This window comes from Phyllosticta citribraziliensis (assembly GCF_038025025.1).
Source record: "Phyllosticta citribraziliensis strain CPC 17464 chromosome Unknown J3D65scaffold_13, whole genome shotgun sequence".
Taxonomy (NCBI): domain Eukaryota; kingdom Fungi; phylum Ascomycota; class Dothideomycetes; order Botryosphaeriales; family Phyllostictaceae; genus Phyllosticta; species Phyllosticta citribraziliensis.
Genome location: NW_027117350.1, coordinates 819,803 through 840,738, shown reverse-complemented (window position 1 = coordinate 840,738; position 20,936 = coordinate 819,803). Strand labels below are relative to the sequence as shown.

The 20,936-nt window shown below is 58.5% G+C and overlaps 10 protein-coding genes across 10 annotated transcripts; 6 read left to right on the top strand and 4 right to left on the bottom strand.

Annotated features, from left to right (window-relative positions):
* The first annotated feature begins 16 nt into the window (after positions 1-16).
* J3D65DRAFT_639760 (LSM domain-containing protein) lies at positions 17-978 on the top strand. Its single transcript, XM_066801746.1, has 4 exons — positions 17-187; positions 294-354; positions 417-546; positions 611-978. The coding sequence occupies exons 1-4, from the start codon at positions 140-142 to the stop codon at positions 714-716; spliced, it is 345 nt and encodes a 114-aa protein (XP_066650920.1). The 5' UTR covers positions 17-139; the 3' UTR covers positions 717-978.
* J3D65DRAFT_639757 (uncharacterized protein) lies at positions 918-2,475 on the top strand. Its single transcript, XM_066801745.1, has one exon. The coding sequence runs from the start codon at positions 1,290-1,292 to the stop codon at positions 2,139-2,141; it is 852 nt and encodes a 283-aa protein (XP_066650919.1). The 5' UTR covers positions 918-1,289; the 3' UTR covers positions 2,142-2,475.
* A 1,061-nt stretch (positions 2,476-3,536) lies between these two features.
* J3D65DRAFT_139124 (uncharacterized protein) lies at positions 3,537-4,471 on the top strand. Its single transcript, XM_066793971.1, has one exon. The coding sequence runs from the start codon at positions 3,783-3,785 to the stop codon at positions 4,383-4,385; it is 603 nt and encodes a 200-aa protein (XP_066650918.1). The 5' UTR covers positions 3,537-3,782; the 3' UTR covers positions 4,386-4,471.
* A 618-nt stretch (positions 4,472-5,089) lies between these two features.
* J3D65DRAFT_529327 (uncharacterized protein) lies at positions 5,090-5,590 on the bottom strand (the record flags this gene model as incomplete). Its single annotated transcript, XM_066796658.1, has 1 exon — positions 5,090-5,590. A coding segment is annotated over one exon (501 nt), but the record flags the coding sequence as incomplete, so codon positions are not given.
* Positions 5,591-6,489: 899 nt separating this feature from the next.
* On the bottom strand, positions 6,490-7,835 carry J3D65DRAFT_639749 (60S ribosomal protein eL32). The gene is made up of 4 exons (XM_066801744.1): positions 7,745-7,835; positions 7,198-7,322; positions 6,975-7,096; positions 6,490-6,919 (listed from the first exon to the last, which is right to left on the bottom strand). Exons 1-4 carry the CDS (start codon positions 7,782-7,784, stop codon positions 6,811-6,813), a joined length of 396 nt encoding a protein of 131 aa, XP_066650916.1. The 5' UTR covers positions 7,785-7,835; the 3' UTR covers positions 6,490-6,810.
* A 1,375-nt stretch (positions 7,836-9,210) lies between these two features.
* J3D65DRAFT_138975 (2-methylcitrate dehydratase) lies at positions 9,211-11,235 on the bottom strand. The gene is made up of 2 exons (XM_066793970.1): positions 10,076-11,235; positions 9,211-9,959 (listed from the first exon to the last, which is right to left on the bottom strand). Exons 1-2 carry the CDS (start codon positions 10,881-10,883, stop codon positions 9,421-9,423), a joined length of 1,347 nt encoding a protein of 448 aa, XP_066650915.1. The 5' UTR covers positions 10,884-11,235; the 3' UTR covers positions 9,211-9,420.
* Positions 11,236-11,597: 362 nt separating this feature from the next.
* Positions 11,598-14,137, top strand: J3D65DRAFT_138881 (serine palmitoyltransferase-like protein 2). Its single transcript, XM_066793968.1, has 2 exons — positions 11,598-11,663; positions 11,829-14,137. Exon 2 carries the CDS (start codon positions 11,984-11,986, stop codon positions 14,054-14,056), a length of 2,073 nt encoding a protein of 690 aa, XP_066650914.1. The 5' UTR covers positions 11,598-11,663; positions 11,829-11,983; the 3' UTR covers positions 14,057-14,137.
* Positions 14,138-15,186: 1,049 nt separating this feature from the next.
* J3D65DRAFT_138969 (uncharacterized protein) lies at positions 15,187-16,624 on the top strand. Its single transcript, XM_066793969.1, has 2 exons — positions 15,187-16,254; positions 16,320-16,624. Exons 1-2 carry the CDS (start codon positions 15,584-15,586, stop codon positions 16,372-16,374), a joined length of 726 nt encoding a protein of 241 aa, XP_066650913.1. The 5' UTR covers positions 15,187-15,583; the 3' UTR covers positions 16,375-16,624.
* Positions 16,625-18,689: 2,065 nt separating this feature from the next.
* J3D65DRAFT_639731 (triosephosphate isomerase) lies at positions 18,690-20,215 on the top strand. The gene is made up of 4 exons (XM_066801743.1): positions 18,690-19,131; positions 19,210-19,280; positions 19,371-19,579; positions 19,697-20,215. Exons 1-4 carry the CDS (start codon positions 19,094-19,096, stop codon positions 20,120-20,122), a joined length of 744 nt encoding a protein of 247 aa, XP_066650912.1. The 5' UTR covers positions 18,690-19,093; the 3' UTR covers positions 20,123-20,215.
* Positions 20,168-20,834, bottom strand: J3D65DRAFT_639729 (mitochondrial 54S ribosomal protein mL43). Its single transcript, XM_066801742.1, has 2 exons — positions 20,756-20,834; positions 20,168-20,686 (listed from the first exon to the last, which is right to left on the bottom strand). The coding sequence occupies exons 1-2, from the start codon at positions 20,792-20,794 to the stop codon at positions 20,309-20,311; spliced, it is 417 nt and encodes a 138-aa protein (XP_066650911.1). The 5' UTR covers positions 20,795-20,834; the 3' UTR covers positions 20,168-20,308.
* Positions 20,835-20,936: the final 102 nt, after the last annotated feature.

Here is a 20,936-nt window from a genome sequence, read left to right as displayed (position 1 = left end):
CTTGACGTCCGCCCATCCCACGTCCAACACGCCCGCCGACGCGACCACGCTCCACCTCTATCTTGTTCTGTCGACCGCGCCGGTCAAGCCTGCATATCCCTCCTCCACCCATCCCACCGACCAATAGCGCATTCGCAAGATGACCAGCACAATCGGCATCCCGATCAAGCTCCTCAACGAGGCCATGGTACGAAAACTCCCGCGCCCGCTCCGCCTTCCCTCTCTCTTGTATGCGCGCTCACAGTCGCTGCTCAAGGACCCGCCTCGCTGACGATGCCATTGTGTGTGCATAGGGCCACGTTGTCACGCTCGAAATCACCTCTGGTCAGGTTTACCGCGGCAAGCTGCTCGAAGGTGCGCCTGCTTCTCGCCCAAGCTTACAACTTCGACGTTGCTGATATATGCGCTCTCTGCAGCCGAGGACAACATGAATGTCCAGCTCAAGGATATCACCGTCACCGCTCGCGACGGCCGCGTCTCCCATCTCGACCAGGTTTACATTCGCGGCTCGCACGTCCGCTTCTTCGTTGTACCCGACATGCTGAGGTATGGCGCCAGCAACATTGGAAGTAGAGGTTGATTCGGAGCCCACGGCTGACACTGTTTTCAGAAACGCTCCCATGTTCCGCTCAAGAGGCACCCGCGGCCGTGGTGTTGGTTTGGCCCGTGGTAGGGCAACAGTCAACAGGGCTCGTGGCGCGAGGGGTCCCCGTTAATATGGGCTAGAGTAGTGTGGGGCATCCAAGAGACCGGCGGACAAAAGTTCATGTCCAATCATTTGGGATCAAATCGGCAATTCGATTCAACAGTCGATCGAAAGCACTTCGAGTCGCCATGAGGAGGCCGCGGCGAAAAGGAGGCATCCGAGCGCAGAACCACGAGACAGGAAAAGGAGCCGAAGAGACGACGTTGGCTGAAGGATATGACCGCGTCTATGAGGTTGGAACAGGTCAATTACAATGCCAAAATGAATTCCTTCTTTGCGGCTATTGGATCACGTGTCAGCCCTATGAATTTCCGGTCGCAATTCCGCTCCGCTGCCAAGCGGCGGAACGCTAATGCTAGGAGGCGGCTTGTCTCCGTTGCTTGTCTCCGTTCCCCACGACACCATTGCTGTTCACGATTCAACAACGCACAATGCAGAGCAAACCACCGACGATGCAGATTGCTAACCCGCGGCGCATCATTTGCGTCAGCGCGCCTGATTCAGATGTACTTTCCTTCCTCAAAGGTACGATGCCTCGGATTGCCAATGACAGCATCACCGGTGTTGCGCAGCCAGCAGCTTCATGATTCAGGTCCGAAAGCGCAAGCTAACAGACACCCCAGATTTGACCGGCACTGAGCCCCCTGCCCCTCACAGCGACTCGTCCGTCGCCGGCCTTTCGCACGCCCTCTCCATTTCCACCTCGTACTACGACGCCACGGTGCCCATCTGGATTGACGAGATCCGCTCCCTACCTGAGTGGCGCACCGACTACCTCTCCCCAGCGGCCGGCGAAGTCCTCTCGGCGCTCGGTGCCTGGATCTACGTGTTCCGCGCCCCGCTGACGCAAGACGACGTGCAAGCGGTGCGCGACACACTGCGAGCGATTCGCGAAGCGGTCGACGGACAAGACGGGCTGGGCATGTGGGACGGTGTTAGCCTAGCAGTGCGACTGGGTCGAGGGGAGACGGGGCGCGTGGGCGAGGCCGACGAGTGGGATGAATGGTGCTCGGCGGAAGGGTTCGAGTTTGTCGACGTCGGGTCACAGGATCGGCCGGGCACGCGCAATGCGTTTGGGGAGAAGGTCGGAGTGGAAAGAGTGCGGGAGGCGTTGGAGGCGAACGACTGGGACGGCGATGACGTTGGCGCTGGGTTGGATTTGGGGCTGGGCGATGAGGATGGCGACGAGGGCGACTGGCACTCGAGCTTTGCGGCGGAGGAGGCCGAGATGGGCTTCGAGCTTGCGGGCATGAAGGCTGCCATTGGCGGCGGTGCAGATGACGATGGAGACGACGACGATGATGCGGACCAGGCGGCTGAGGTGGAGGAGTTGGAGCGCATGATGAGCAAGCTGCAGGGAATCAAGGGTAGGTCTTTTGCACTATCTTCCTCTTCCTCTCCACCATCTCTCCGTCCTCCAAGACTACGGAACTGACCACGCTCCGGGTCGCGGCTAGACACGGCAGCCGGTATGCCGGAAGAGCAGCGCAAGCGCTTCGCCGCAAAGGCTGTGAACGACCTGATGAAGTCTCCCTGAGCAATGCCTGGCTCCGGGTCTACCTACACCTCCAGATTCCGGCCGACCTACCAAGCAGCCCGCCCCGTCGATCCATCTTACCAAGCTCCCCTGACCGTCAACATCCATCCTCCATCGCCAACGCCCGCCAACGCCCAGCTTCCTCTCCGCCTCACCGGAACCTCCGCCTCACGCCGCACCGCCCCGGCTGCAGTTCCCGGGACGAACCCCAAACAAACAAAGCATCCGCATTACCAAACCAAATTCTCAGCCCTACCCTGACGAAGGCTCCGCGACTTCAACATTCCAGGCCAGCGGCATTTGAAACCAGTAAACGGGCGGGGACACACCCAATCACGGCACTCCTTTCCCCTCCCCCGCCCACGGAAACACGCGCCTTCCCTACCAAACTACCGCCCTCTCTCCTCACTCACAGTTTGCCCTGCATATATTAATTGCTCCCACCCTTGCTCAGGCGCCCGCCTGCAAGCAATAAGGCACTTACATATTTACTCTCGAGTAAGTGTATGTAGCAGCAAGGCATTCAATTAATCCCGCAGATCTCAGCGAACGGGCGGCGGCAGCGTCTCGGCCCCGGCCAGAACACACCAGGCTAAACAAACCCAAACTAAACCAAACACCACCTACCGTTGTCCCGGCGCCTTGTCGCACGCGCCGTTTGAAGGCGGGTAGCGAATGGCATGGAATGGAAGTGGAGGGAAGGGAAGGGTCAGAGAGACAAGGAGTGCGACGGGATGCGGCGAGATGAGGCTGAGCTTGGTTTGAGTATGTCAGGTACCCAGTAGCCAGTGAGGATGCGCGGGCCGCGCGACTTTTTCTCTCGTTGGTTCGATTTGTTGCGTGAAGGCGATGCCGGGGTTGTGTGGGATGGATGGCGTGGGTACGTACATAGGTACGAGTACTCTACATGTGGGTAGCGGACGTGTTTCAGGGTCGTCTGTAGCAGCCCGGCTCTTTTTCGCTTTCTCGTTTCGTCTTGGTATGGTTTGGGTTGGGGTGTTTGCTTGAGGCTGGCTGGCTTGTTTGTTTGGAGGCGCTGAGCAAGCATGGAAGGCAGGCAAGTGAGTGCTGCGAAGGCTAGGCTACATAGACGAAATCGGGAGTAAGTAGGGCGAAGCAGCAGCTACAGGAGCGATTGGAAACACCCCAGTCCTCACAACAGATGGCAAACCACGAGAGCGAGCGAGCGGAGAGCAGCAACCCCGCCAGGAGGCACACGCAACCAACCAAGGCACCAGCACCGGCAGTTGTGGCCAGCTGTTTAGAGAGGCAGAGAAGCAGGCAGGCAGGGAGTCGCCGGATGTGCAATTAAGCTTTGAAGAGCTGCATTGGCGCCAATGCCGGGGGCGCAGTGCCCCTCCACACATCACAGTTCGCCTGGACCGGTGAGGTCATTGTCAGGCTCGGCGATAGGGCTGTGCCTGAAAGAACCAAGTGGCTTGGAAAAGCCGCAATCGAATTGATCTGATCAGACCTGACTCGCTTCTTTGTGAGTTGTGAGGATGGGAAGATGTGGTGGATTTGATCTGAGATTTGGCTATGGAGCGCGAGAGAGGGTTTGAGATTGAGAGGCAGAAAAAAAAAAAAAAAAAAAAAACCAACAACGCGTGTTTGAACAGTGTCTATGTATGGTACATGGGAAGAAGCGAATTACAGACGATAGCCAGCCTTGACAGACAGTTGGAAGACAGACGGACAAACAGACAACCAATCATCCGCCCACGTTGCCAAACTTTTCTTGTAGAACGGAAAAGCAAAATCATAATCAGACACCCTCCGTGTCCCCCAATCTGTAGTGTGTGTATGTGTGCACCGAACACCTGCCCACCGGTGCACCGAGCGAATTTCCTAAACGCTGCAAAACGAGGGAAAGCAAAGCGAAAACAAAAAAAGAAAACCGGCCCCCGTGGCCCCCGGGAAATAATTGACAATTGGCACCACCCCCCCAAAAAAGTAAGAAACCGAGAAATGAGACCAACCAAAGTGGCTGCCAGACGACCCAGAACAATCAACCAAGCAACCGATTCCCAATCCCCCAACCTGCCAGCGTACATGAGTCTCGTGATGCGTGAACCGACCAGTTCCTCCTTCTTTCTTTCTTTCTTTCTCTCAAGTCCTGCTGAGCGACCCAATGGGGTGTGATCTAAGAACAGTCGAGGGAGCAAATATGCCGATGCTGCGGAGATCCAGTCCAAGCGAGCGAGCGAGCAAGCAAAACAAGAAAGGAAATGGTAGTAAGGAAAAGAGGCACAGCCACGCGCGTCGCGCGTCGTCGTCGTCGTTGCCAAAAGGCCCAGCCACCAAGCCTTTTCGTCTTAGTTGACGGGCTGCCCTTGGCCCTCGTCCTCTTCCAAGCGCTTGGTCACGGCCGCAGCGAGGCCCCGCTGATTGCCGTGGGCAGCCTGCTGGCGCGGCGTCGACGCGCCTCCGGATTCGTTGCCGCCGCCTGCTGCTGGCGGTGGTGGAGGTGCTGTTGCTGCTGCTGCTCCTCCTACAGCAGGAATGGCGTCCTGCTGTGAATCTTTCCGAGCTCCGCACGACGTGCAGGCGCCGTTGGAGATGCTGGGAGCGCGGCTGTTGACGCGCGTGGCGCCCTCTGATCGGGCAACATCGCGGCGACTCGAGCTAGGGGGCCGCGACGTCATGGGGGACATGACCATGTCGAGGGTGCTGGCGGGCCGCGAGAGGCCGTCAAGGGGCGACTCGAAGATGCGCGACTTGTCTTCTGAATTGCTGGAGCTGGCGGCGCTCTCGGCCGACTTCTGGCTGCTGCTGCCGTAGCTCTCGTGCGAGGATTTGCGCCGTGCTTGCTGTTGTTCTTGCTGCAGGAGCAAATGCTTCTCCACGTCGCGGTCTCTGGTGCTCTTCCTGTTGCGCCATGCTGGGTCGTCGCCCTTGAGCATGGGTCTGAATTTCTCGGTGCGCTCGTCGATGCACCACCGTTCGTAGGGACCGGCCACGAATTCGCCGTGGTGGTTCCAGCAATTCACCCAGCCCACGCCGTCGTCCAGCTGGAAGAAGCCCACTTCGCGCCATTTGCCATGCTTGTCCTTGATTTCGCCAGACAGTTTGCGGCGCTCGTACTCTGCTTCGAAGAGGTAGCGGCGGAGGACGCGCGAGTATTTGACCGGGCGCGGTTTTTCCAGACGGGTGCCACGCGAGCCGTCTGGCTCGTCGGGTCGCACGAGGTACCACCCTCGACCGGGAATGTGCTCGTAAATTCCGGGGACGGGGGACGTCCAGTGCTCTGATTCTCGAATGGATTTTTCTGGTCTGCGGCTACGGTGGCTAAACCATCTGCGAGGCGTGAAGAGCGTCTGCGTTGCAACAAAAAGATTCGGCGCCATGAGAGAGGTGCGAGGCGAGGACGATCGTCGGGGATATGTTTTGTTTGACGTGGGTTGTGCGCAGGCAGGGTAGCGCGCGTGAGGGAGGGAGCAAGCGCCAAGGGGAGCGTGGCTTTGGGCTTGCTGGGTTAATTTGGAGGAGGCGGGACAATTGGGGAGCGGGCGTAGATATATGCAAATGAGCTGGGAAGATGGATCACGAGAAAAAAGTTCAGCGAGCGGGCGGAGCAGAGGCGTGGTGCCGCGCCGTTTCGTTGCAAGCTTTTGAGGAAATGGGACCAGCCTGGCTGTTTAAATCTCGGCCAACGGAAGTGCGGTTGCTGAGCGCGCTCTACCAGGGGTGCGCTCTTTCTGGCCTGCCCTGATTACCCTACCAGACGTCAGATCAGAGTACCGACTGTGTAGCGGTCAATACTCGAAGCCAAATCACACTTCCGCCCATGCGGTGCCCTGCGGTGGGTGCGGTGCGTGCAGGGGGTTTTGCAACATTGATCCGTTTCGCCGCCTGGCCTGGGGTGTGAGCAATCTGTCCCCCAACACAACATGTTGACCTGCATGGCCGGCAAGACCCAATCGACGAGGTCCAGGGCACACCGTGGACTCGTCGGGGGCAATGGTGCGCCACGGGTGCAGGCATGCTGAGGGCTGGGATGTGACCACAGTTGCGGGTGTTGAGGCGGCGAGGTGTTGTTTCTTGGCTAAAGGTCCGTCCGAAAGGAGAGCAGAGGCTATGCTAAGCGGGCTAACCGCATGCTTCGCAGTAAGCTGCTGGCTGGCCCATCACATGCCCGTCGCTGCTTCATGCGCCCGAGTCTACATACAACCACCACACCCGCTCGCTCTCCAACCCCGTGCGACACGTCGATTCTCACGGCATGGATTTCAACATGTCAAAAAAGCATAGCCTGAACGACTCCATTGCAGATCTGAGGGGACACATCCCGATTGACTTCTGCCGCACCTCGAGCCCCAGTCACGTTTGCTGTTCCGGTCCAATTGTAGCCTTGGCCCATGCCGCAATCTCCATTGTTGATCTTTCGACTGCAACCGATGTACGGCATTGGAGCTACAGCACTGTTCCCGATACGCCTGGCCAGCCATGTGAAGTGAAGCTTTTTTTCGTCATGTGGTGTGCGTACACACTGCTCTGCTTGCTTATGCCTCAATCCGAGCAAAGACACCTAGACCTCATATCCGCGCCCCGCTGAAAAGAAACCCCATTACGACTGGGTCGTGATCTTGGCCTTGGCGTTCGTGACCTTGACACCGAGCTGCTTGGCCCTCTGGACAATCTCGACGCGCTTGCGAGCGGAAACGGCGTGGGCGATCCTGGTGCCGCGTTAGCAACCCTTTCTCCTGGACTTCTCATTGTGATTCAACGTACTCGGCGGCGTAGGTGCGGTGGTGCATGAGCAGAATGTCGACGTCACCGACGTTGTGGACGAGGAAGACCCTGTGGCCCGAGGGGATCATGTGGCGGGTCTTCTTGTTGGAGCCGTAACCGATCTATTGCAGATTCGTTAGTCTCTGCGTCCTTCTTCCGTGCTTTCGTGTGTATTCTCGATGCTTTTGATGTCCGGGCTCGTGGGATTTCCAAGTTTTCGTACCTTGGGCATGACGGCCTGGCCGCTGAAGCGACGGCGCATGGCATTGTCGATACCCTTGGGCTTGCGCCACGAAGGGGCGACACAGTGGAATCTGTCAGACTGGTGCCTGTTGAAGCGCGCAGTGCCTGTTGTAAAGTTGATTAGCGTTGGGTCGACCGTGGGAGTTGTCCGGAAGGTTGAGGAGGTGGAGAAGCATGTGTGAAGGCAAGTCGTGCCATCCGCCCGAGAGACTTGAAAAGCGACTCGGAACAGAGTAAATGGGCAAGAAGAGTGAACAGAAGCCGAGGACAATCGCTGAGAAAGAGGCCTGGGCGCAAGTGGTCATGAGACCGTAGGCACCCATCACGGGCAAGTATCCCTCCAGAACCACGCAAAAAGACCATCTTTCAAGATCACAGTCCCAGGCCTCGAGCGAAACGCTTGTCCTACGGCTTCCAAAGGTGTATTGAGGGGTCGCAGTGTTCGACTCTCCAGGGCATCGGTTCAGGGCTCCTCTTCGAGATCGCAGGGCAGGGCGACAAGGCGTGGAAAATGGCATCAAACGTACGCTTCTTGACGATCGGAACGTGCTTCTTGGCGGCAACCATCTTGTCGACTGGGGGGTTGGTGTCGTTGGGTGGTGAGGGAGGTCGTCGTCGGCGTCGTCAATATCGAATATGGGCCGCGATGCAAAATCCAAGTTTCGTGGGGCGACGCGAGCCTGGTCGGAACAACTATCCTCCGCCCATGCGCAGCTGCCCTGCCAAGTGCGAGCACCGAGACGTCCACAACACCAAGCACTCGGCTTGCTTTTACCATTGCCCTCGCCTATTGTTTATGCGTGCCGCCTCAATGCTCGATCAAACTGACACAGGTACCCTCCCATGCTCTGAGGTCGCCAATTGAAGTCTGCGCACCCAATTACAGCGGAAGACCAACGCCCCGGACTTTTGCAACTTGAACAGACCATTTCAGCTCTGTCGAGGTCTTCTTCAACAGCGATCCACATCGGAAGTCTAGAAAGAAAACCCACCAGAACAACACATAAGCCTGCGCAAGCAGCCAGGCGCAGCGCAACTTGGTCTTCAAACTCCTGCACCACAACAAGACGTAGAGGAACGTTCATACGCTTCAATAGTTGACTGACAAGCAGTAGCCAAGCTACCTGAGGGCATACATAGGAGTGTTTAAACAGCAAGTCGCGGAGGCTTTACTTGTACGTGCCATGCACGACATTTTGTATACTCCCAAGTGTCAGACCTTCAACACGACAAGGCAAATGACGCCACAATGAAAATCACTATTCTCCTCCTCGACCCCTTCACAGTTCCAGCAAAGGACCATATTTTCTTAAACCTTGCGAGATCAATACCTTCAAGAACATGTCCGCAATTCTCCGTCAAAACGGCCGACTCTGCGATCTCCGGACGCTGAATAAATCAGCAGTGATATCCAAACGCAGAGCATCAATTCTTTTCTGCGCAAGTGAGCCGATTCTATTGAGTTGTCAGGACATGGACATGTCTTCCATGACCAGATGGTTGAATGCTGCCCCACCTCCTGATTGACAAGTGCGCCCTATTTCACAAGCGCCGCCTCAATTTTTGCGGCAGCCTCGCGGATGGATCGAGCAGACAACATCCGGGTGATGCTGCTGGCTGGCAGTGACTCGACACTTTCCGTTTTTGGGTAAATCTTCTGCCTTCCCAAAGCAGACCTGGGTTGTCGAATCTGTGGGCGCGGGCATGACCATTGAAGCATCAGGAGTGCAGCGATTTCACATCCACCGAATTGTGTCTGGTGTTTTGTCTCCTTACGCTCCATGATACACGTAACCAAAGGTTGGTCCCTGGCACACAACCTGGAAACAAGTTTCACCCATGACCAAAGTTTGTCCAAAAGCAGGGCCAGCCTCCTGTTAACCAACGACCAAAGCCCGCCGGAGACTTTTCAAAACTGCAGGGGAAGCCAAGAACATTAAGAGAATCGCAGTTCCTGCAGTAGCGGCAGAATCACGCCGAGACGCGCCGCCACCACGATGCGAAGCTTCCTACTACAGTCAGACGGGAGCGGCTCGGAGTGTGGGCTCCAAACTGTAAAGTGGTGCAATTCTGACCTGAGCTGACTGCACTTACGCACGCAACCGCTTTGCCTGATGGGAAGTTCATGCAGGGACGAAAGACACGCGAAATCACAAGAAAAGAAAAAAACCACATGAAGCACGCCTCGCTCACTATACACCTCTCAGTGCAGGGCTTCGGCAATCACACCCACATTTTTTGCATCTTTCAAGCCCCAACAGACACGCGAAGCGTTCCTGGCGCCCTCATCTCCCAGGACAGGCGCGCACTGCTCAAGAAACTTAGCATCAAGCTGCTCGTTGGTCATGGGGACTTCCAGGCTGCCCACGGCGTGGCGCACATGCTTTTCACTGACGGCGCCGCTACCGAAATCCACGCGCACGCGCGCCTCGTCGGGGCGCAGAGACGCGTCGGGGGTCGCGCTGACCTTGTCGCGCAAGTGGACCACCGTCGGATGAGTGGCGACGTCGTCGGCGAACTGAGCGAGTCCGGCGCGGCCGAAGAGCAGGCCCACGGCGGCGCCGTGATAGACGCTGAATTTTGCTTCCAGTCCCGTCCGCGGGTTGCGTTTGCCCGTCAGCTCGAGGACTAACGGGTGCACGGAGAGTTGGACGCTGTGGATGTTTACGGCGTCGAGGTCTTGATGCTTGGTTTCGTTGTGGATTTGGATGGCGCCGTCGATGGCGGGATGGATGACGATGCCTGTGGGATTTCATCAGCGTGTTCGGGGATTATTTCCGTCGCACCTTTCTCTTTCGCTTTTCGCTTTTCGCTTTTCACTTTGCCAAGGGGCGAGAAAACAATGGTGTTGGATGTACCGCAAGGAAACGGCTTGAACGTGTTTTGTTCAGTCTCCCACGTGTGACCCAGCCCCTGGAGCACCGTTTCGAGCTTGTGTGAGGCGCTCACGACGCTGGCCCAGCCGCGCTTAGCCTCGAGCGACGCGAGGGAGCTGTCGTAGCCGTTGGTCGCGAGCATTGCGGCCAGCAGGCCGTTTTGCGCGGCGCGTCCCGGATGGAACGACTTGGTCATGCTTCCAAACTGCTCCCGCAGGCCTGTAACTTGGGTTGCCGCGATGCCAATCGCCCACTGCATGGGCCGCACGTCGAGTTTGAGGAGTTTGGCCACGGCGACAGCGGCGCCTATGGACCCTGCCGTGCCTGTAATGTGCCAGCCCACGTCGTAGTGGTCGGGATAGACTGCAAGGCCGAGTTTGCAGGCGGCCTCGATGCCCGCGACCAAGGCGACGATGAAGTCTTTGCCGCTGACGGGAGCGAGATTTTGCATTTGGGCGGCGGCAAGCAGGGCCGAAGCTACTGGGCCGGCCGGATGGATGACAGTTGCCAAGTGGGTATCGTCATAGTCGTAGACGTGGCTGCTGATGCCGTTGACGAGCGCGGCCGTTTGCGCATCCGTCTTGTCTGGGGAGCCAAGCATCGACGACGTGGGAGCTCCGGCGAAAGTGGCCAGCGTCTTGCGCGCGATGGCGGTCGCTGGGTGGGCGCTGCCGCCTACAGCGCAGCCGGCCCAGTTGTGAAAAGAGCGGGCGGCGGCTTCGACTACGGAGGCGGGCAGAGTGTCAAAGTCAAGGTTGATGGCCCACACGGCGAGGGTTTTGGTTGCCATGTCGTCGGCTGCCCGAATAGGCAAGTCTCGTTGGAGCAGCAGAAAAAGAGGGGCCAAGCCGGCACACGGCGGAAGGGCGGCGGTGAGGCTCCAGTTGAGAATGGGGATTTTGTCAGGATCAATGTAATTGATTGATTTGTGTGGTGTCGTGGATATGATGGCATGACGCAGTGGCGAGCGGGGATGGCTACGGTAGGCAGTGGCAGGCTCTAGGTGATAGGGCGCAGCCAACGAGCCAACGCTGTCGCTGTCGCTGTCGAGCCGAGTGGAAGCCTAAGGTAGGGCGCTAGGTTGAGCCCTGGCCCCGGGGCGGTGTGCCCCTGACAGCCCGGCCGATGCGAGAGACAGACAGAGACGGACAGAGAGAGAGAGAGAGAGAGAGAGCGGAACGCGGCCGGCTTATCACTACCCGGACGCCCGCCCGGCCCAGACGTGCAATTTCCATCCTGCGCTGACCTGGACCTCTCTCTTTCTTACAACTCGCCCTGTTGACTTGATTCTCGTTCCTCGCTCCCATCTCGTCTCGTCCGGCGTGCGTCCGGCTTCCGTTCGGCTTGCCCGCGTGCGTCCCTCACGTCTCCGAAAGAGCTCCATTGCAACCACTTCTCGTCCCGGCCGGCACACTTCCGTACACGCACCGCAGCACAGGGAACGCAGGCACCGCACCACGCCACATTTGCCGCCTCTGCCCCAGCTCCGTACCACCCTCAACGTGGCTTTCCTTTTTTCACTCAAGCGCTGCTCACGACCTTCGCTGATTGTCGCTGGTCTGGGGAAAAGGTATCTCCTTACTTCCTCTTTCCCCCGTGCATTCCGCTCTTGCCTCCGGCGCATCCGGCACAAATACATGCTCCTCCGCCAGACTCCCGTTCACCACGACCTGACCTTTTCCCTTATCCACGACCAAGCCCTGCATCACCGTGCCGTGTTACTGACATTACACAGTCGTCAGGGGAATAGGCGCCACTGCTGCAAATTTCACGCGCCTTGATCAACTCGGCCGGCCCCCTCCCGTCTGCACCTTCGACCCCAAGAGCCAGCACCCGGAGCTTCCAAGGAACCGCTCTCCGCCCGTCTGGCCCCTGGAATAATCTTTTGCAATGCCTACCCGCTCGATAAACCTCTTTTCAAACAACTCCTCCATCTCCTCGCTCGACGAAAAGGCCTCTGCCCGCTCGTCCGTCTCCAAGAACAACAGATTCAGCGCCTTCTTCTCGTCGCCAAAGTCAAAGAGCCCCGACGCTGCTGCGCTCCAGGCCGCGCTTGCAGCCCAGCAGCAGGCAATCCTCAAGTCTTCTTCGCCCCAGCACATCAATTCCTCGACTCTGTCGCTACCGACCATCTGCCTGTCTACGGCGACCGGCGAAAAGCACGACGGCACCAAGATGGATGATTCGGCGACCACGACAATGACAACAACTACCGTGCCCATGACAACAACCTTGTTCCAGCCGCCTTCGCCAGAGGAGGCGCGCCGCATCGCCAAGCAGCACGCCGAGTTTGCGCCTCTTGCCTCCAAGGACCATTTGTACTCGAGCAAGTTTCTAGAGGATCATTTCCCCGATCCGATAGAAGACGAGCCGCCGTATTACTTTCTCCTCACGACGTACATTAGCTACCTGATCCTGATCATCTTCGGCCACGTCCGCGATTTCTTCGGAAAGAGGTTCAAGCAAGACAACTACAAGCATTTGCGGGCTCAGGATGGATATGCGCCCTTGAACAGCGATTTCGACAACTTTTACGTCAGACGCCTAAAGATGCGCATCAACGACTGCTTTGCTAGACCAATCACCGGCGTTCCGGGACGGTACATCAACCTGCTCGATCGCACCTCGGAAGACTACAACAATACCTTCAAGCTGACTGGCACCACCACCGAGACCCTGAATCTGAGCTCCTACAACTATCTCGGCTTTGCTCAGTCCGAAGGCCCGTGCGCCGACGCTGTGGAGGAGGGCATCAAGAAGTACGGTGTGAGCTTGTGCAGCCCGCGCTCCGATGTCGGTACCAACAACCTGCACCTCGAGGTCGAGGACCAGATTGCCAAGTTTGTGGGCAAGCCGTCAGCCATGGTGTTCTCCATGGGCTTCGTGACAAACGCTACCACTTTTCCGGCGTTGGTTGGCAAGGGATGTCTGCTTATCTCTGATGAACTGAACCACTCCTCGATCCGGTTTGGTTCTAGACTGTCGGGAGCCATGATTATGGGATTCAAGCACAATAACATGAAAGATCTCGAGCGCGTCTTGAGAGACGCTATTTCGAACGGACAGCCCCGAACACACCGTCCCTGGAAGAAGATTCTCGTTGCCGTCGAGGGACTGTATTCCATGGAAGGCACCATTTGCAATTTACCATCGATGATCCAGCTCAAGAGGAAATACAAGTTCCACCTCTTTGTCGACGAGGCCCACTCGATTGGCGCGCTGGGACCCAACGGCCGCGGAGTCTGCGATTACTTTGGTGTCGACCCTGCCGAAGTCGATGTTCTCATGGGCACTTTGACCAAGTCATTCGGTGCCAATGGCGGTTACATTGCGGCTGAGAAGCACATTATTGACAAACTGCGTGTTTCCAACGCGTGCAACGTTTACGGAGAAGCGCCTTCGCCACCAGTCATCATTCAGATTCAAAGTGCTTTGAAGCTGATGAACGGTGAGCTCATGCCCGGTCAGGGTGAGGAGCGTCTGCAAAGACTCGCTTTCAACTCTCGCTACCTTCGTCTCGGTCTCAAGCGCCTCGGATTCATTGTTTATGGCCACGACGACTCGCCCATCGTCCCAGTCATGCTCTACAACCCTGCAAAGATGCCTGCCTTCTCGCACGAGATGCTGAAGCGCAAAATTTCCGTCGTCGTCGTTGGCTATCCTGCCACTCCGCTCGTATCTTCTCGGGCTCGCTTCTGTGTCTCTGCCGCCCACAACAAAGATGACCTGGACCGCATGCTTGCGGCCTGTGACCAGGTGGGCGACATTTTGCAGCTCAAGTTTTCCAGCGGCATCGCGGGCGGTGCTGCACCCATCCCTGACGGCATGATCAACGAAGAAGAATATCAGATTAGGCAGGAGATGGAAAGAACTGGCAAGATGCCCCCGGCAACCCCGCCGAGGTGGCCTCTTGGGGAGGTAATCAAGCGGGGTGTCGAGGACGTCAAGATGCCATTGAGATGAGCGAGCTCCTCCGAGCAGACCTCTCCCATAATACCTCCCCGCCTACTGCATGGCATCATTAGACCGACACCCACGCTGGAGCAAATTGGCTCGCGCTTTCACTGGTTCGGTCGTGCATCATCTGATTCAGAATAGACAGCGCGCTGCCTCATGTTTGACGCATGTTCCTCTCTTCTGTAACGATAGCTTTTTCCCTCCTCCGATTGGCGAAATCTTTTGAGAGGCGCGGCCCCCTTTTTTCTTCGTCGCCGTTTTTCCCATTCGTCGTCGTCGTCTTTTCTTCTGTTCCGCCATCAGTCATGATACCTGAGGAGCCCCCCCAACCCCACCACCGCACGCATGGAATGCATTCGTCAGGTTAGCCACCCACTACACCACCACTACAAATTAATTGTAGCATTCGAATTTTTAATCCAGCCTCTGTTTTTTTTTTTTTTTCCAACCCACTTTTGCATTGTTGCTCGACGTTGATTGGTGGTCGATCGACTGCGGCATCTTGGGTATTGTTAATGTGGGGATTTCTTCACGCTGGGCTACTGCTGTTGAAGGATGCGACGCGATGGAGTTGGTGCAGCTAGGGCGGGCGGGCGAGCGAGCAAGGCCATCAATGTCACTCTGTTTATGAAGGCCTCGTGTGCGTTTATACTGCCGTGCATGTACTTTTCTGGATACCGCGCCGGGGCTTTGTGGATCTATTTCGAAAACACCTCCCGCATTGCTTCTCCAATCTGATTCTCTTCTTTTGCGGACTCGAGAACGAGGCTAATGCTCTACTCAACCTCCCTTGTCAACTCCACGCGCCTCGAGAACAGCGTAAAATTGCTGGAAGAAAGCATTGCTCAGCCGCCGCGCAGTCGGTCTTCCCGCAAGTAGCCCGCCAACACCTCCGCACATCCTCACAGCGCCTGTGCACACCCACGACCGAAGCCAGCCAAACACAACGCAACGCCATCGCGCTCCATCAAGCGCGACGCAGCCGCCCCCAAGCCCCCGCGTTGCAATCCGCCGCCTGGCTATCTCGCAGAGCGCGTCTGACACCCAGCCCTGCCTGCGGTTCTGCGGTTCTGCGGCGAAGCAGACACCGTCCGACGCCACACATACCGACCATTCGCGCTTTTACCCGCATGCGTGACCGGCCAAGGTCTCCGTTGATTGGCAGTGCGAGTGCGCGGAGAGTGCGAGGCGGACTGGACTGCACGTCGGCCAAACAGCTTGGACGTCTATTTTGCGGGAACGCGGCCTGCTGGGACTGATCTGATCTGATCGGCCAGCCTTGCACCATATCCATTCGCATCTCCGCGCGCTGTTTTGTTTTGCGCGGACGTGAGAACGCGTCTGTTCGGCGGCTGCTGCTGCTGTTACCTGGCCGTCTGTCTGTCTGGGTTGTGGGAAAGGTAGGGCGCGCAGTCATCGCGCTCACCGGGCACACCTCGACGGCGTGCGAGGTGGTCGACTGGGCTCTGATTCGCCGCTTTGGCTCGCTCTCGTCGTCGCTGTCCGGGTGCGTGGGCAAAAAGACAGGGCGAGATGTGCTTGGTTGCGGGTTTGCTGCTGTGGGCTTTGAGGAGATTGTGGAGAGAGCCCGGCGGTTTTGCGCGCGCGATCTCGCGGTCAGAGGTGGTGAGTTCGCTGCACAGCTTCCGTGCAAGTGAAGTACTGCGGCACCTGCGAAAAGACGGCGGCCGAGTCTTTAAATACCTTACGCTGGACTGGACTGATGTGCTCGTGCCCAAGGCCTCACGTCCTGCACTGTCGAACTCTATTTTTCCCTGGCAGGTATATCACGCTGCATGGCAGTCCACTCGCCTTTTGTTCCTTGAGCTTTTGCTTGGTCGGTTACGCCACAATCACACACCCATCACAGCCCAAAGCCAATTCCAGGCCGGAGCAAACGACTGCCTCCTGCGACCAAAAGAGAGACACAATCCACCCAGCATCCATGGCACCAATCACCCACCCCCCTCCCGATGCCAGGGGAAACGTGCGGCCCCAGGCCAACACGCATCTCCCCCTGACCGCCGCCCACCCCATCCAAAAGACGTTCCACGGCTGGTACTTCCGGCGCGCGAGCTCGCCCGGGGAAAACGCTTCCTGGACACGCTACCACAAAGCACCCATGGCCTACAGCTCCGACGAGCTCGGCCGCATGGCGCGGCACTCCCTCGCCGCGACGGCCAAAGCCAAGCGCCCGGCCAGGAGCGCCGCCGAGCAGTACCGGCTCCTGGGCGACCGCAAGAGGGACATGGTGGATGCGCTGCTGGAGGAGGTGCGGAGGCGCGAGGGGAGGGAGGGGGTGGTGTGGGTGCTGGCGTGCGTGACGCAGGATGCGAGGGCGGTGGTGAAGAGGGGGTGGAGGGGTGCGTTGGTGCGGGCGGAGGAGGTGAGGCAGGTTGATGTTATTTTGAAGAGGGAGGAGGGTTTGGGTGATGGGTTGCGGAGCGTGCGGAGGGACAACTCGGTCGTGGACGCTGCAGTGCTGGTTGCGGGTCCAGTCCGCGCAGCCAGTCCTGTTGACATCGACGTAACCATCGGCGCAGCACCCGCTGCGAGACAAACACCTTGGCCACCGCTGGACAGCCATGTCTCCAGACCAACGGGAATCTTGAAGGCGTCGAAACCGCCGGCTCCTGTGCTTCCTCCCTACCCAACCGATGAGGATGGTAGAGGCCACTATCCGTCAGTCTTTCCGGCCGCCGTACAGCCTCCCCCTCTCGTTCGAGTAGACTCGAATGACGGATATCCTCCGCCTCCTCCGACGCCGCCGGGAGCCAGACACGCAGTCCCTGTCACAAAAGCCCCTGAATCACCGCGAGGCAGAATGCCGAGTCCCCCTTATCCTGCCTCGCCACCCCCCATTCTCTCTGCGCCGGTCACCAGTAGAGCGTTCGCAGGCCAGGCCGAGAAAACACGACAAAGAGCAAACGACCGGACGAGGGGCCCGTCAGCTGCAATGCTCGATCTCGTCGACACGGATTCCTCCGAATCTGAAGTCGACTTGCCTCCACCGCCGCCGCCGATGCCACAGCCCAAATCGGCAAAGAACAGCCGCTCGTCGCGGTCTGCGGCATACGACGGCCGTGCAAAGCCAGGCAAGCCGGCCAGACACTTACCGCAGGAAAGGGTATCCGCTTCAAAACACGGAAGTACCAATCCCAACATCATAAACATCACCGTACCCCACGGCCCCGTCCCCATCCCCATCCACAACCGCCACACCAACTCCCCACAAGACCAAGCATCTCGCCCACGCGATCGTCGCCGCGGGCGCAGCCGCAGCCGCAGCCGCAGCAGAAGCGTCGAGGCGCTTTCTCGCGGCAGTAAAAGGGCGTCGTCTCGTTCGCGCAGTAGTAGCCGCCGTTCTTCGTCGACGGTCAGCACGCGGGTCCGGACCATCTTGTCGTCGGCCGCGAGCGAAGGTTACAGCTCGCCACCGTCGTCGGCGTCGCGCTCGCCGCGTGATGAACGCTGGGTGGTTCGGGCAGAGGCTGGACGCAGGACGTCGCCGCGAGAGCGCAATGACGGCGCGTTCGTCCCGCGCAGAGAAGAGGAGCGACGGAGGCGTTGGCGCCGGAGCAGCAGTAGAAGTCGTAGCAGAAGTCGAAGTCGAAATAGGGATGTGTACCACTGGGCCTCATCCTCACGGCATCGCTCGCCGTCTCCATCGCCGCGGCACGCCCGCCGGTACGACCACGACAATGGCGTTGGAGCGCTTTACGCCGTCAACTATGGCCATGATAGGCGGGACTACCCGCCGCTGCCACCGCCGACGCAGCATGGCAGTGCGATGCTGCGGTCACAGCCGCTCGTGCGGTCTGAGCGGTACCACACTGCTCACCGTGGGAGGCCGGCGCCGCAGATGCTGGCGCTGCCGGTTCCAGCACCGTTGCCGCCTCATGGCCATTCGCGTCCTCGTCTTCAGACTCAGCTTGCACCCTGCGAGGAATGGGTGTGGCAAGTACCGCCGGCCGGTCGAGCCAGTGAGCGAAGTGGTGGGGAGAGGAGTGATGCGAGAGTAAACATAGTCCGTGGCGTGGCACGGGAGCGGCCAGCTCGACGGTCCAGATCTAGGTCTGGGAGCAGAAGTCGGAGTAGGAGTAGAGTGACATGTGTACGGCGGCAGCGCCAGCGCGAGACGAGATCGCGGTCGCGGTCGAGATCAAGAGGGGGGAGGGATGGCGAGTGGGTGGCGTACGTTGGTGGTGAGCAGGGGGCAGTATGGCCGTGGGGGGTGAGTGAGCAGGGGCAGGGGCAAGGGCGGTGGAGAAGAGAGGACGGGATGAAGGGTCTGCGCTATTTTCGAGGACACCGGGGTGCGTGAAGTCTCCTACGTACAACTACCTCAGGTATCGTTTCTGCTCGCCATCAACGACTCATACAATCGCAACCGTCTTCTCGTGAGACGATGAGACGAATCGTGCCCATTGGCCGTGACGGATTGGTTTAAATGATGGGTTTCTTGTCGACCACTCGATGCCCTATTTGCGTCGGCGACGGCGTCTAACGAAAGTCCGTCAGCATATATCGTTTGAGCTCGCATGACGATATCGGCCACGGTTGCACAACATGAGTCCACTGAGCTCGTGCCAGCTCAGCTGCTTGGGCGCTTGGCCGTAGGTGTACTGCACATGTACACCGACGGGCGTTGCAGCTGCAGGGGAAGAGGTACCAAGAGGCCAGCGGACTTTGTTGCGCGGCTGGCTACAAGAGACAGCGGCATGACATGAAGCAGCAGAGGCGCAGGAATGAGTGAGTGACGCTAAACGCGGGAGCCGTCCACTCCAGGTCGCCGCGACTCGGCCGTGCCCCTCTTGTCCGCCGTGCCCCGCCTATGACGCCTGCCTGCTGAAAAGAGCTTCCTTCCTGTGCCCGGCCCATCTCACATCATAGCTGGCACCGTGTCCGAAACTTCTTCGTCCTCTTTTAAACCCTTCGACCTGCCGTTCCATCGTCTCGACACACTCTCAAGATACCCCAATCCCTCTTCTCCACACTCACACCAACATCAACCCCCCCCCCCCCCCCCCCCAAACCGCCATCATGCCTCGCCAATTCTTCGTCGGTGGAAACTTCAAGATGTACGTCGAGTGCTGCTTGCTGCCGTGGCAATTGACCCAGCTTCATCTCCCTGGCACGAACTGACGTCTTCCTCGCAGGAACGGGACTATCAAGTCCATCACCGACATCATCAACAACCTCAACAACGCCAAGCTGGACCCCAACGTCGGTGAGTTTAGTCCAACGACCCCTCACCGCATTCCTGACACCGTACGACGGTGCATTGGAGGGACAGAGTGAGCTGACTGGGACGAAACAGAGGTCGTCGTTGCCCCGTCTTCGCTGTACCTCTTGCTCGTCCGCGAGCACCTCCGCAAGGAAATTGAGGTTGCGGCCCAGAACGTCTACGACAAGCCCAACGGTGCCTTTACCGGCGAGATTTCGGTCGAGCAGCTCAAGAGCTCTGGCATCAACTGGACGCTGCTGGGCCACTCGGAGCGTCGGGTCATTCTCCAGGAGGACGACAAGGTACGTGACGATCACTTCCCCGCCCCAGACAAGCTCGGATCAAATGGGACGGCTGCACCAGCAAAAAGACGGGAGGTTTCGAACGAACGCCCTGGCTAACCAATTGATTGCACGCAGTTCGTCGCCAGCAAGACCAAGGCCGCTCTCGACGGCGACGTGAGCGTCATCCTGTGCTGCGGCGAGAGCCTCGAGCAGCGCGAGGCCGGCAAGACGATCGAGGTCGTCAACAACCAGCTCAAGGCCGTCGCCGCCGAGATCAAGGACTGGTCCAAGATTGTCATTGCCTACGAGCCCATCTGGGCCATTGGCACGGGCAAGGTCGCCACGACCGAGCAGGCCCAGGAGGTCCACGCCGCCATCCGCGAGTGGCTAAAGAAGGACGTCTCGCCCGAGGTTGCCGACAAGACCAGAATCATCTACGGCGGCTCCGTCAGCGAGAAGAACTGCAAGGAGCTTGCCAAGCAGCCCGACGTCGACGGCTTCCTTGTTGGCGGCGCCAGCTTGAAGCCCGCCTTTGTCGACATCATCAACGCGAACCAGTAGACGGGCAATTTTTGCATCGATAGTCATGAGACATGTGTAGAGAAACGGCTTTGATGGCATTTCAAAATACCAATACATTTCCTTGCAACCCTGCTTTGCGACTCTTTGCGAGCCATTGATCCATGATATTCGCGAACCCTGTAGACGCCGCCCAACCCAATGAACAATGCCCTGCTTCCCCGTGGTCTAGATTTTATATCTCGCCCCGTGGAACGGACTCCAAATGCCTCTGACGTTCTCGTTGATACTCTTGACGGGCTTGTTGGTGTTGCGCTTGTTGATGGCACCAGACGAGTCGCGCAGCAGTTCAGCCTTTCGCAGAATCTGCAACGGATCCAGCTTCTTGACGCAAATGGCCCTGGTCTGCTTGTTGACGTAGTGGCCCTTGATGACGGGGTGCTTGTTCGGCCGCGGCGACACGGTGATTTCGATGTGGGAGTTGGCCTTGGCGAAGTCGGGCAGCGTGTGCTTGAGGAAGGCAATCATGCCCTTGGACGATCCGGCCCAGTCGCAGTAGTGGAAGTCGAGCCGCTTGCACTGCTTGATGAAGGCGCCGACGCCGTTCTGAGCACACGCACACACACGTCAGTTGGTGGCGGACTTTGCGGTCGTGGGCGAGGCGCAGCGACGTACCTGGCTCTGAGCCACGGCCTTGAGCGCACCGAGAGGCATCTTGACGGTGATGGGCGACGCGACTGGTGGCAATGGTGCTGTCTGGAGAGGGCACCGGGCGTGGTGTTTTCGAGATCCTGCCGCTGGTCACCGCCTCGAGCCCCATCACGTGGTGGTTCGCGCGACCCCGGCCGGGCAAGAG